At 37.0% G+C, this 13,987-nt stretch overlaps 2 protein-coding genes across 2 annotated transcripts; one reads left to right on the top strand and one right to left on the bottom strand.

The window, feature by feature from the left end:
* Positions 1-698: 698 nt before the first annotated feature.
* On the bottom strand, positions 699-3,372 carry LOC134748127 (uncharacterized). Its single transcript, XM_063682825.1, has 3 exons — positions 2,993-3,372; positions 2,530-2,708; positions 699-1,989 (listed from the first exon to the last, which is right to left on the bottom strand). The coding sequence occupies exons 1-3, from the start codon at positions 3,242-3,244 to the stop codon at positions 1,593-1,595; spliced, it is 828 nt and encodes a 275-aa protein (XP_063538895.1). The 5' UTR covers positions 3,245-3,372; the 3' UTR covers positions 699-1,592.
* Positions 3,373-3,785: 413 nt separating this feature from the next.
* Positions 3,786-5,653, top strand: LOC134748387 (63 kDa chaperonin, mitochondrial-like). The gene has a single exon (XM_063683168.1). The coding sequence runs from the start codon at positions 3,839-3,841 to the stop codon at positions 5,552-5,554; it is 1,716 nt and encodes a 571-aa protein (XP_063539238.1). The 5' UTR covers positions 3,786-3,838; the 3' UTR covers positions 5,555-5,653.
* The last annotated feature ends 8,334 nt before the right edge of the window (positions 5,654-13,987 follow it).

Genomic DNA, 13,987 nt, shown 5'->3' with positions numbered 1-13,987 from the left:
GGCGCATCAGTTATGGATGCTGGTAGGCTATTGTATACAGCGGGCCCATGACATTGTATGGATTTAGCCATTTTGGCTAGACCACTGAATAAGTAATACTAGACTACGTGGCACTGCCGCTAGTTTGTGTCCATAGCGGTCGCTCTTCACCCCGTCTGAGATATTTATAAAGGTTCTCCCGTGTGTACACGGCTGTCTGCAATATTTAAGAGACCCGGCAATGCGGTGAAATGTGGTTTTGCCGACTTATGCCATGGTACTCGAGCCATAGATCTATAGAAGTACAAGAGTTTTGAATGATTCACGGTTAGTTTCACTAGACTTGCGAGCGCGGTCTACACAACTCTGACTGAAGATAGCGGGTGGGTGTCAGAGTTGTGTAGACCGCGCTCGGTCTACCCTCATTCTTGCGCGTCAGCTGCGTTCGCTCACCCGTGAACAAGATGCATGTAACTGCGTCGAAATATCGGGAGCTCATAAACAATACAAAAGGTAATCACGGTCTATATCCCGGTCAATATAAGTATAGTCTTATCTGGAAGAAAGCATGAAACGGGCATTCACCGGACTTATGTAGGTACAAAAATAATAATTTGGTAACAACCGTCAAGTAATTGAGCTAAAAATCTGTACTAAAATGCAATATTTAGATCTTCGTGAGGCTCTTGTGTACAAAAAAAACTGTTTTTTAATGGTTTTACGTCAGTTTATTTAAATTATGTAACATAAAAAATTACTTTGAATACAATAAAACAAAATTGTTGTAGTATTATTAGTATTAATAGGTACACACTATGGATCGCTAACTTAGTCAAATATTTACCTATCTAAAGTCATATTTATACTATATCAAACAATAATCTACGCTATGGCAACATAAGAATATTTTGAGCAAATCCTATGACAATAGTGGTTTTTTTTTCATAATTAATAAAATTTAATCATAAAGTACAATTTTACTACCTAATTTCATTTATAAGTTTATGATTGAAATAGTGTATTTGACCATCTCCTAGTAGGGATACTGGCCAATAATATATCATCTTTAAAATTTATTCTGCATACGGCATGTCGGAAGCTACGCGGTTATCAGACCATGCAAGTGAGACAGCGCTATTTCAGTATATAGCGATATCCTGCTCACATTCAATGCTACCACAGGTGCGTCCATATCTGGTGAATAGAGTTAGACCAAGCTCATTAGCTCAGTGGCGTAGCTAGGCGTGGGCGAAGTGGGCCGTCACCCACGGCCTCGCGCGAGGCCCCTTCGAGCGCAGTGAAAGAAAAGGGCTTCACGCCACTAACCAAGCCAACTCAGCAGCTATTTTGATAGCACAGACAGTGCAAGTGTTAATTAACGTAAGAATTTCATAGAAGTTTGACGTTTAAAATAACACTTGCACAGTCTGTGCTATCAAAATCCCTGCCGAATTAGCTTGGTCTGACTCTACGGGCTCTTACACACTAGCGTTCGTGCGCCGCGTTTTCTCGGCGGTTCCATACTAATCGACACGCCGCGTGAACGCTTTACTGGTAATGAATATACTTTTATAAGCCAATATGATAAATGTACTAAATGATCAGTCTATTTATCAAGACTCAAGCCACATGTTCGTGACTGAGCTCCCATTGACAATGCAATCTTTAAATCCCTTCATTACATACGAAGACTGGTACCAGGCCATAGTTTCACTTGACTCTATCTCGCTAAAGTTAGGTTCATCGCCCAATTGCAAATTTACCATGCTTTCACTAATAACTTCTCCGAATATCTGGAAATCGTTACAACAAGAGAGGTTACCCTGCTTCTCTGCTCGGAAGTCGACAACAACAATCTTGGTGTCCTTCGGGAGCCTGCATCCACGGGCTGGGATGAAGGTATCGCTGGTCACAGGAACCTTTGTTTGCTTCTTTCTTATGAAGATGTACATGTTGGTTGGGGTCATGGGTGAGAAGATCACTTGACTTAATTGGGATGTCACCAATGTTCTGAAATATAAAATAGTAAGTTACATGGGTACTTGCACATTAGAACTTTTTAGCGGGACATATTATACGCACCTAAGTTTTAGAGGGAATTCAAGTACCGTTCCAGCATTGATGAGCAACCATGATTACAAAAAAATACTTTCTAAAGATATAAAGATTTTTTCAGGGGGTATTATTATTATTGTGTTCTCTCAGGCCATGTTTCTCTTGATACAGACAGTATGCCACTTATTATACTAAAATTGCTTCCTATCTGAGGCACAGAAACTGTAATGACTTTCCCTGTTGCTCATAACACCATCCTTTCATTCACGTTGTTCCTTAATATCTATATGGGTAAAATATATCCTATAGCATTATTATTATTCCTTTATTATATAGCCCTTTTTTCTGAACATGTTTGTTTTGTGGTTGTAGTTTTGAGTGTTTATATGAAGTCTCTCCTATAACATACAAAAACAATAAAAAACCTAGCCTATAGTGGTCTGCCCGCACTGGGGCATGGCCATGGGAGCATGTGACACAACTATATTCACTTACTTGAAGACGCTTCTCTGTATTTTCTGGTCTGTTGCAATATGGTTGGAGTGACACTGGGACGTGTGGCACATGGTGGGCAGCAACAGCCTGTAAACTTCCTTGCACGTTACAGGGGTGCTCCCCAGAGCAATGCACACTTCTTCTGGGATCATTGAACCATTTATCTCTTGAAGTAGACTCTGAAAAATAAAAGTTTCCCTCTCAACTCTTTATGCAAAATTGCATGGACACGTTATGAAAAGAATTCATTCATGAAGTGGCCATTCAGCTTGCTGTACATAGATTATGGAGTAAATGTAAGTGCCGTCCTTGCTATTATAATGTATCCTTATCATTTACAGAGAAAGCAATTTGAGTGGTTTTAAAACACTAATTAAAATAAGAATAATAACCACACAGTAACAAGGTAACCTTACCGCCACAAGTAACCTTTCTGTCACAAGGACACAAGTGATATCCTTACCTTTAAAATGAAATCTAAGTTTTCTAATGCACGGGAGACTAAACGAAAATGCATTTCAGATTGCAAACTGTCTTTTTTGTCAACATTTTCACTCATCTTTTTCTTATTAACAACTTGTTTTAACCATTGATAGGTATAAGGTATCTGTAGTCTTTGATGAGCAATAAATTTAATTAATTCTGCGACGACATGGCCGCATGATGTAGCTGTCAATTGGTCACCAATGTTCAAATTAACTAATATAGGTTTCATTGCACTGGTTATTGTATATTATAATTGATTAGTTGTGAATAACAATTACTTTTAACAAAATTAAAATAATAAAATTCAAGCCCCAACGGCCGTTGGTTGATAGTTGGTTGGCTACGTCAAACGTCAAGTCAAATTTATGGCATTTATGCCAAATTTGACGTATGGAGGACCTGGGACTCATTCCAGACACATAAAAAACATACATGCGAAAGTCAAGTTCCGTCGTAATCGTCGTAATCAAAGAATATTCAAATTTGAGGCCTGGAGAAGGACAGAGGATAGTTTTGATCAATTATCATCATCATTTCACGCACCAGACGAATTTACTACCCACGTTGTGTTTTCTACCTCTCTCTTCATCCTCATCAGTCATCGCTGGTTATCCCGAGAATCCCATGTTAATCCTAAGCACTGGCTGATTTTAGAACTTATTCTAGAACTATGCAATTTGCAAAGAGGTGGTAGGGAGGTGACTGCACTGATAGATGGTGACAGCAGTCTGAACTTCCAATTTTAAAAAATATCTTTTGTAAAATCTTATTCTCACAAATTTGGCTACCTATTATTGTTAACATTTTAAAATTATTTTACAAAATGTATCGATTTAAACCTTCAATTATTTATAGATCTTTATACAAGTTAGATTTTCACCCTTCACTTCGCCGCTATGCAAAAGACGTAAGATTTGGTCCAGATGTACGTGCACTGATGCTTCAGGGAGTTGATATCTTAGCTGATGCAGTCGCTGTTACGATGGGTCCTAAAGGACGCACTGTGATATTGGAACAACCGTATGGCCCTCCTAAAATAACTAAAGACGGTGTAACTGTAGCTAAAGGAATAGAACTTGTGAATAAATTTCAAAATGTTGGTGCAAAACTTGTTCAAAATGTAGCACATAAAACCAACGAAGAAGCAGGAGACGGGACAACAGCTGCAACAATTTTAGCAAGAGCTATTGCAAAAGAAGGGTTCCAGAGGATATCTAAGGGAGCGAACCCTATTGAAATCAGGAGAGGGATTATGACAGCGGTTGAGGCTATAAAAGAAAGATTAACACAAATTTCAAGGCCAGTTGATACTGCCGCTGAAATAGAACAAGTTGCTAAAATATCAGCAAATGGAGATTCTTCCATAGGAAATTTAATTTCAAACGCAATGCAGAAAGTTGGCAAAGACGGCGTGATCACTATAAAAACAGGAAAATCGGTAAACGATAAATTCGAAATGATTGAGGGTATGAAGTTTAATCGTGGTTATATTTCCCCTTACTTTATAAATTCCCACAGAGGACCTAAAGTAGAATACAATGATGCATACGTTCTTTTTTCGGAGAAAAAGATTTTTCACCTTCACCAAATATTGCCCGCCATAGAAATATCCAACTCTAAGAAGAAACCTTTAATCATTATTGCCGAAGACCTTGACCCGGAACCCCTCTCCGTTTTAGTTGTTAATAAATTAAAAATTGGCTTGCCAGTAGCAGCAGTCAAGGCACCAGGTTTTGGGCAGTTTAGAAAAGACACCTTGCTGGATATGGCTATAGCCACTGGGGGAGTAGTATTTGAGGACGATACTAATTTGATAAGGCTGGAGGATTGCGTACCTGAAAGTCTTGGAGAAGTTGGCGAAGTTATTATTACCAAAGATTCCACACTGCTATTGAAGGGTAAGGGTTTGAAACACCAGATCGATCAACGTATTGATGAAATTAATGCTGAATTAGCAGATACGACCAAGGATTTTGAAAAAGATCAACTAATTGAACGTGTCTCGAGATTAAAGGCTGGTGTTGCTGTGTTACATATCGGTGGTTGTAGCGAAGTGGAAGCAAACGAAAAGAAGGATCGTGTAAATGATGCTCTTAATGCCACACGTGCGGCTATCTCTGAAGGTATAGTTCCTGGTGGTGGTATAGCGCTAATACGTTGTATACCAGCTTTAGATAAATTAAAGCCTGAAAATAATGATCAAGCCAAGGGGATCGAAATAGTTAGAAAGGCTTTAACTGCACCCTGTGCTACAATAGCCAACAATGCTGGATTTAACGGCGAAGAAGTAGTAATTAATGTCCTAGCACTTGAACAAGAATTCGGATTTGACGTCTTGAGTAAAGACTATGTTAATATGTTTGCTAAAGGAATCATTGATCCCACAAAAGTTGTTCGAAGGGCGTTAATGGATGCAAGTGGCGTTGCTTCTCTGTTGACAACGGCAGAAGCAGTGATTTGCGATTTGCCGAAAACCAATTCAGAAGAAACTAACATTGACTTGAATGAGAAATCGGACCTCATGATTAGAAGTATGTAAACTTTTAGCCTCGTGTCTGTTTCACAACAAAACGGTTTGCTGTTTTATCCTTACGTATGTAAGTTTTGTCAAATTTGGGCTAGATGAAATTATTGGTCAATAAATAGATTTAGATATACTCTCTAAATGTATGACTTTTTCCTTTTTCTAGATTTATAATCCATGAAACTTTAAGTACATATAATTCATTAATATTTTGCGTATGAAAAACACAAAATGGCTCAGTACTTACGTAGTAACTATTTATTAATCTGTGTCAGTCTCAGAATAATTAGTCATTATTCTGAGGTGTCAGTACCCCTGCCCCTCATTGGGATAAAGCAACTTACAGTTGGTCAAACAAAAAAAAAACTACTCATCCTTTTCTTTTGGGTGCTAGTACTAGTGTAAGACAAAGATAGTATGATTCTCTCTGTCTATGTTTGAAATGAGACAGTCCTTTGACAAACTATATTTAAGGCTGGCGTCCACTAGACTCGCCGAGGCGAATCGAATCGAATCGCAATAATTTGCCTTCTATACATTTACCACCATTTACTATGAATGGTAAATTCGATTCGACGCGCCGCGGCTCTTCATCAATAGACGCAGTTTCATAGTAAATGTATAGAAGGCGAATTATTGCGATTCGCCTCGGCGAGCCTAATGGACGCCAGCCTTTACAGGGATTTCCCACGCGATCGTTTTGGGGGCTCCGTAGTCAACTAGGAACCCTTATAGTTTCGCCATGTCCGTCCGTCTGTCTGTCTGCCCGAGGCTTTTGCTTCGTGATCGTCAGTGCTAGAAAGCTGAAATTTGGCATGGGTATATAAATCAACCAATCCGAATATAAATATTTGTTGAGTTTATTGTGTTTTAATGTGTTGATTTTTTGCATGAATATACGATTTTTATTTCTTATTGAAAAGATAAGTACCTTTTTTTTACTGTTTAGTAACTTTTGCATTGTTTTTAAGCGCGCTTCAGAATACGCGGCGCGAAGCCGCGAACGCGAGTGTGGATTCGATTTCGCTGATTAGTGAACTAGACCCCACACTCGCGTTTGCGGCTTCGATTCGCGCGCGAATGTGACCTTTAAATGAAGGGTTAAATTACTGGTTAAATTCTCTTTAAAATGAACCCACACAATCGTACTTTACCTTCAACAACATAAGGTTTATACGGTTTTATAACGGCTTGAAACAAAAATCCGTGGGTGTGCGATTTCCGTGACGCCGAGTGTATTTTTTGCATAGACTAGACCTAGTATTATATTCTTTGGACTAGACCTAGCATTTACATAGGTCAGCTATACGCGGGCGCCCGTGAGGGACAGAACAGAACATACGCAATGCGACAATATAATTCTCAGAATAATGACTAAAGCATAGAAGTCGGGCAAAAATGCTTCGCAAATATGTATACCCGTACTTTACTTCCTTACGAATTAGATAATGTGCCGAAAAGAGATGCATATATGCTTGTTATTTCTCATTTACGTACGGTGTCCAGGGACCGGCCCGCTATCCCTTATCGGGGTTTTATAAGGGTATTTCATAAGGCTTAACTCACCATACCCTTTGCCAGACGAAACCCTTTGTTTTGGTTTTAAAAACCCTTATATAAAGCTACCACATTTGAGTAATCGGTAGCCCAAATACCCTTATAAAACCCTTATCATCCGCTCACCAACACCTTGCATATTGCTTATAAGGGTTAGCCTTATAAAGGGCTTCCCTTTTAGCATATAAGCGTGCTAATTTAAGTCGTCTACCTTTTTCATAAAGCACACATTACTTCGAATCCGAGCGATCGTCGGCGGCGACGGCGGCGTTCTTTGACTAGGCACGTATTTTCTTTCCTTTTCATACACTACCGTAGATATATACTAATCCTGTCTCTTTCACGCAAAGGGAAACCTTTATAAAAAGCGCTTAAAGATAAGGGTAACCCTTATTAAGAGCTAGCCTTATTTTTGGTAAGCTTTTCGGTAAGGGTTAGCCAAAGGTAAGGGTATGAATAGGCTTGCAGTTCAAAAGGGAAAGTCTTTCAATGTGTTAGCCGTGTTTAAGTGTCACCCATTGAAAGGGTTTTATCGCGGAAAGGGTTGTCCGGTGTCATAAGTTTGATAATTTGCTAGGGATGTAACTGTGTCGACTTTTTATATCGATAAATTATGCATAAGTTTATGTGCCGTGTAAAAAAATAATCACGAAATTGGCAAATTGATAATAGTCTGGCTAATGAAAGTTGAACCTGAAAAAACGCGGCGATTTTAAGAAATCTGTAGCAGGCGGCTCGTTGAAATGAAATGAAATGCGTGGAATACAAGGATTGCATAACTTTTATACTTTTTATAATTTTCATATTCTAAAAATCATTAAAAGTATAAAAATTATGCAATCCTTGGAATCAAAGAGCCGCCTGATATGAGGATTAATGCATGTACCTAATATAGCTTTTATCTCATTTGCAGTCTACGACTCAGAACCGTCTAACTATACCTCTCGTTTTTTTTATCATTAGAAAGAAGGCGAGTGATCTTAACGTGTCGTTTTATCGAAAACCACTGAAAATAAGTCACAACAAATATAATATACGATCATTTACATACTTTTGCTTTCATAAGTAAAATACTGTTATATTTATAAAAAAACTTGTCAATAAAAAGACACGTGGAAATGGTTTACCGTTTTTTCTAATGCTAAAAGACTAAGTATAGTTTCTAGTCATGTACAGTCAGCTGCAGAGAAAAGGCACCCCCCTGCATACAAAGTTCTGTAAATTAGTATGGACGTGGGGTACCTTTTCTCTGCAGCTGACTGTACCAAATAGGAAATAATAAAAAAAACGTTCGTGTAATATTTTTTTATTATTTAATAATAGGGAATATTACGCGAAACTCGGCGTAGGTGGCGCCACTATCACAATCTGAGGGTCTATCGCGAAACAAGAAAATCGAACTTTCGTTATCTAACATCTCTGTCACTCTTGCGTATTCGAGCGATAAAGAGGCAGCTAGATAACGAAATTTCGGATTCGAGTTTTCCGGTAGGTCCCCTGAAAACTTGTCAAAAACCTGTTAAAGGTACAGTATGAATAAGTTACTCTACGGTGCACTAAAAAAGCTAGTGCTGCACTCTGGTGGCAGAACATTGCAGTAATATCCCCTATTCCTCGTCCTTTGGAAATCTGAAATAAAAAGTTGAGTTTTGTGACCAACAATATTAATAAAAGGAACATTCATCAATGATCATTAATGTCTTTTTTACTAGGGTTCCGTACCCAAAGGGTAAAAACGGGACCCTAATACTTCGCTGTCCGTCTGTCTGTCACCAGGCTGTATCTCATGAATCGTGATCTAGCTATATCACAGTTGAAATTTTCACAGATGATGTATTTCTGTTGCCGCTATAACAACAAATACTAAAAAGTACGGTCCCCTTGGTGCGCGCGTCCTACCCGCACTTGACCGGTTTTTAGTATTAAACTATAGTCTGGCAAACACAATCTGTCAGTAAGTAGGAACAAAGAAAACTATAGGCACAGTCGAAGGCAAAAATATCGATCCAGACAAATGTCTTAAAAATATGTGAACACGATTTTATTGTCTGAGCGTACACATATTTTTGAGACTGGGAATGTATATATATTTATGCCCTTGACTGTACTCATCAATTAAAATGAGACAGTCCTGGGCCAAACTATAAGAAAGCTGTAAATGTCGATAGGTTATTGATCTGAGGTCGATACATCACTATGCCAAAAATATAACCTTTCATACTTAGCAGAAAAGTTCGAAAATATATGCAAAAATCTATATAGACTTGAATGCAAGTAATAATTACATAAACAACATATCGATTTCTATGTTTAGGGTCAGGTCCTATAAATAAATTTCTTCAAAATTGAACAAAACTCACCAATTAAAGGTTATCGGTTCGTGCGTATTTTCTTTTCTTCCTGTATGCGATTTACAGCCCTCGATCACACAAGACATTATCACAAAGGGAACTTCAAACCATTACAAATAAAAACTCAGCACGTTTTCCAACAATCTTTCAGGAATAGCAAAAATATAATTAAAATAAACCAAGATGACCGCTGAAACATCCCGAAATATTTCAACTAAAATAATACGACTATGTCAAGTTGTTACAGTTGACACCTACCTGTGAAATAACGAACATATATTTTATTTGGCTGGATTATATTATAGAACCACATAGGACCATTTGACATTTCCCTCAGTTTATCTTATGACAATACTGAAAAAAACGAAAGAACTTACGGATTGTTGTCTCACTCACTCATAGACAAAAAGTAATAACGTGTTGTGAATACGATATCTTTTACCAAGCTTTTATTTTTGCCCGGCTTCTTTGCTTTAGTCATTATTCTGAGATATAATTGGTCGAGTAGATTTGTAGCCCACCATAAACCATACTAAATCGGTGGGGAATAAAAAAAATGTGAGACTGTGACAAGGACAAACAATGACAGCGCTTTCTCTGCTACTCCTACTAAAAGATACCTAAGACTATCCCGTTCGGTAATTTCCCCCCACTCCTACTCATGAACGATCCATTTCTACTAGATTCATGATTTTTTGGTATGGCACAGGCACACGTATGGCAACTAAGATTGAAAGCGTCTGTCTCTTTGTTTTTTTTTGTCCCCTTCCCTTCGTCCTTCGCGGGAACATTTTGATTTGAGTGCATTTGTGCAAAAGATAAATTAAATACATTGTGATTTTATTCATTTTATATGGAATCTCATAAAATAGACGTTTTGGCATGTAAGTAACGTTTTTGTTTGCGGCAAACTGTTATCAGACTAATTCTTTAGATGCAACCTCCATCTAAAGAATTAAGCAATACGGAATGTTTCTGTCATACTTAAAGGAACAAATGTAATATTTGTATACAAATTGCAGAGCGCTAAATAAGCTGTAGGTGTAGGTACACACTCGTCGAGAGTCTGCCAATTTTCATGTGTAAGAAGACACATAAAATGCTGGGTCGAACAATATCTGTTGTAGAGGAAAAAATGCCCAGGTAAGCACAGTAAGTGCTAAGCGCGCTTAAAAACAATACACTATGCGTCCCTTACCCGCCCCCTACCCCCCCAAGGGTGCGTACCCTTTCCCTTTAGTCCGTATTGGCAACATACTTGATACAAAAACGTATAAAATAAGAATTACAGTTCGAAATCGAATGACTAGAAGGGAATGTAATATGGTTAAAGGGCTAGTGCGTTATATAGGTAGCATATCTGTAGCTTTAGTTTTTCGTATAGTTATAATAGATATAAAGTGAATATCCTTATAAAATAATGTTACAGAGCAGTTGAAGTCTGTATATTCTGCCAAATGTCTAGGTAATGTCAGATGTAGCTATTTGTGTTTCTGTCAATTCTATTATATTTTAAATACTGGAAATCTTTATAACAATACTTCCAAATATTGGGGCCTTAATTTGTGCTTGATCTGCTTTGGTCTACAATGGTCTTACTTAGCTTAATAAATGCTTTATATAAGTTTAAAATAAATACATTTAAGCGAATTTTACAAATTGTTATGAGAATAAAGAATCTCTAAACCATTGTTTAGTAGAGATCAGCTTTTAACTTTTCCCATATGTGCAAAAATGTCAGCCATGTGCTAACTAGTCTAACTACATACCTACAAGCAAATATAAAACAGCTCACTGTCTGCTTAAATTTAAAGAAAATATATAATTTGTTTGTCCTATAGGAATCGTGAAGAAATAGCACAGGGGTCGCGGCAACCTGGATTGGGCTCACCAGACAGTTGCCGAGCCAGGTCCCGCCGCTTCTCCATCGGCCCTGTAAGTATAGCGTAAATTTGTTATCGCTATTTTTTTATCTCAAGATCAAAGACCTATCTAACTATACTCCAGTCCATAGGGTTGAACCGAAAAAAAATGGTTCCCTAATTTTTTAAAGTTTTTATTTTACCACTTTGTCGGTATGATTGATTTATATCTCCAATACAATATCCATGCCAAAAAAACTATAGATAATGTGGCGTAGGTTAATAAAATTAGTGTCTCCCCTAAATACACGTAGTGGGGATGTTTTTTTATGCTACAACCCTAAAAACCCTTAGTGTGGGATGCTTAGATTGGGTCTTTCAAAAATAAAATAAAAAAGCTTTGAAGTGCAAATTTTCTATTGCATAAAAGTTAAGACGATAGTGGACGACCTCCTTCAGTCCTCAATAAAAACGTTCCGCATTTGGACGATTGGTCTGACCTAGTGGGTAGTGACCCTGCCTAAGCCGATGGTCCCAGGTTCGAATCCCGGTACGGGCATTAATTTATGTGATGAGTACAGATATTTGTTCCGGAGTCATGGACGTTTTCTATGTATTTAGGTATTTGTATATTATATATATAATGTCTGAGTACCCACAACACAAGCCTTCTTGAGCTTACCGTGGGACTTAGTCAATTTGTGTAAGAATGTCCCTATAATATTTATCCATGGGTATTGTCAATTTTGGAATATATTTTTACACAATTTAATGTTTTTTAACTAAAGCTATGCCCCTTCCTTTTTTTTTTGATTTTTTAATTATTATAAGAGTTAGGAGCTTTTAAATATTTTGTATTTAATTTGTTTTTTGCTCCTAACTGTTATAACAATCAAACAAATCGAATTATTCCCACAAGCTACCACCAAGTTGTTACCAGTGGTAACTACTGAGAAAAAAAATCCCAGTAAAATTCTTGGTTGGTATTTCATCCAAACGTTAATTTCTCCTACTACTAAAATTAACTAAAATAGTTAATTTTAGTTTTTGCACTTGCAGCGGTAAAACAGTTTTAGTATTTATGACCATAATCATAATCATCATATCATCATAATCATTGATTTGCACATAAAAAGGGTTCTACATAGATAATAGATATTATAAAAGTTACATGGTCTAGCCTTTTTAGCTGTTTTGGCAGCATGCAAATGGGTCCTTATAATACATTAAATTTGTATTACATAAGACTACCTTTAATTAACTTAATTAATTACTAACTACATCACTTTAAGGCAGTTTACACTGTTTGAAACACTAATCAACTTATAATTATTTATTAAGTCACTCTACATTTATACTATACTATATCTACTGCTTTCATTAGTATTAATCTCTAACTACTGGGGAAAAAATCACACTTTTTGGGAAAAAAAACCCAGTAGTTACCACCAAACCGAGTTGGTGGTAAAAGGTGGGAAAAAAATTCCCACTAGTTACCACTGGTAACAACTTGGTGGTAATTAGTGAGAATAACCCAACAAATCTAATAAAATCAAACGAAGGGGCTTAACCAAAGAGGATATAATATTATAGAGCGGTACTGTCATAGTAAATTTTGTAACCACAGTAAATTCACTGCCATCTATCGACACACTTTAAAACTAAAAATGAAGATTTACAAAAATACGATAAAATGTATTTAAATATGGATAAATGTTTTTTTTAATCTGCTTTAATTATTTTTATGATTTTGACCCATGTTCTTTCACTGATATGCGGTAAAATTGTTAAATAACAAACGAAACCGTCAACGACCTCTATACGAGAGTAGGCCAAAGGTACTGGCGCCATCTGATCGAGAGTCAAATTTTCGTGATTATCGAGGCACGTTTTTTCCTTAGACTGTATCCATCTATTACGGAGTTATATCTATCTTTGGCTTAACGAATATTAACGAATAAGTTAATAAACAGCAAATTTTATCAAATTCTTTTCCATAATGTCAATGTCCAGGGGGGAAAATGAGGACTACGTTTGTATGGAGAACCGGTCGTCCCCTTTCCTTATCAAGATTTTTAATAGTGTATACCTGATGACATTCAAAAACTAAAATGTCCTTATGGTGCCTACTCTAAAATGAATATTCTTATTGACCTCGAAGAAAATGTTTCGGTTTCCTCGTGAGTATTTTGTATACTATACAATACAATACAATGTATAGGTAGCTGCCGCCTGCTGTTGCAGGGCCGCAAGCAGTACCGTGTATACCCGTTTTTATAATAAATGCGTCTAATTAGGGTACTTTAAAAAAAAATCGTGAATATGTCAATGTCATTTATTTATTTTCATTTTATTTATTAAACTTTTGGACTTCCGGTTCGAGCGCCATCTTGATAGTTAGCATCGTGATTAATTACTTTGTTTTTTGCTTATTAATATTGTTTAAAGTGTAATATCGATAGCTTATTATACAGTAAACTAATGTGGTAGTGTGCAGTGAATGGAGAATTAATTTTGAAGCGCGTTTAACCACCATCTTGGAGTCAACGGCCGGTAGTCCACGTGCTTCTTGTAAAGACTAGCTATCGATTTACAAGAGCTAACAAATCACCGTACACTGTCTTGTACAACCGTACAAATTTTTGTCGTTTGTAAACCTCTCAATACCTTGATACTGG

This window comes from Cydia strobilella, chromosome 16, assembly GCF_947568885.1.
Source record: "Cydia strobilella chromosome 16, ilCydStro3.1, whole genome shotgun sequence".
Classification (NCBI taxonomy): domain Eukaryota; kingdom Metazoa; phylum Arthropoda; class Insecta; order Lepidoptera; family Tortricidae; genus Cydia; species Cydia strobilella.
This window is presented reverse-complemented; position numbering and strand designations above follow the sequence as displayed.

What these genes read in the sequence shown, in the direction of transcription:
- LOC134748127 (XM_063682825.1), bottom strand. Translation starts at nt 3,244, where the DNA reads ATGAAACCTATATTAGTTAATTTGAACATTGGTGACCAATTGACAGCT. An exon ending in ACTTAGATTTCATTTTAAAG is followed by an intron (nt 2,709 to 2,992) that starts GTAAGGATATCA and finishes TTTATTTTTCAG; the next exon opens with AGTCTACTTCAAGAGATAAA. An exon ending in ATACAGAGAAGCGTCTTCAA is followed by an intron (nt 1,990 to 2,529) that starts GTAAGTGAATAT and finishes TTTATATTTCAG; the next exon opens with AACATTGGTGACATCCCAAT.
- LOC134748387 (XM_063683168.1), top strand. Translation starts at nt 3,839, where the DNA reads ATGTATCGATTTAAACCTTCAATTATTTATAGATCTTTATACAAGTTA.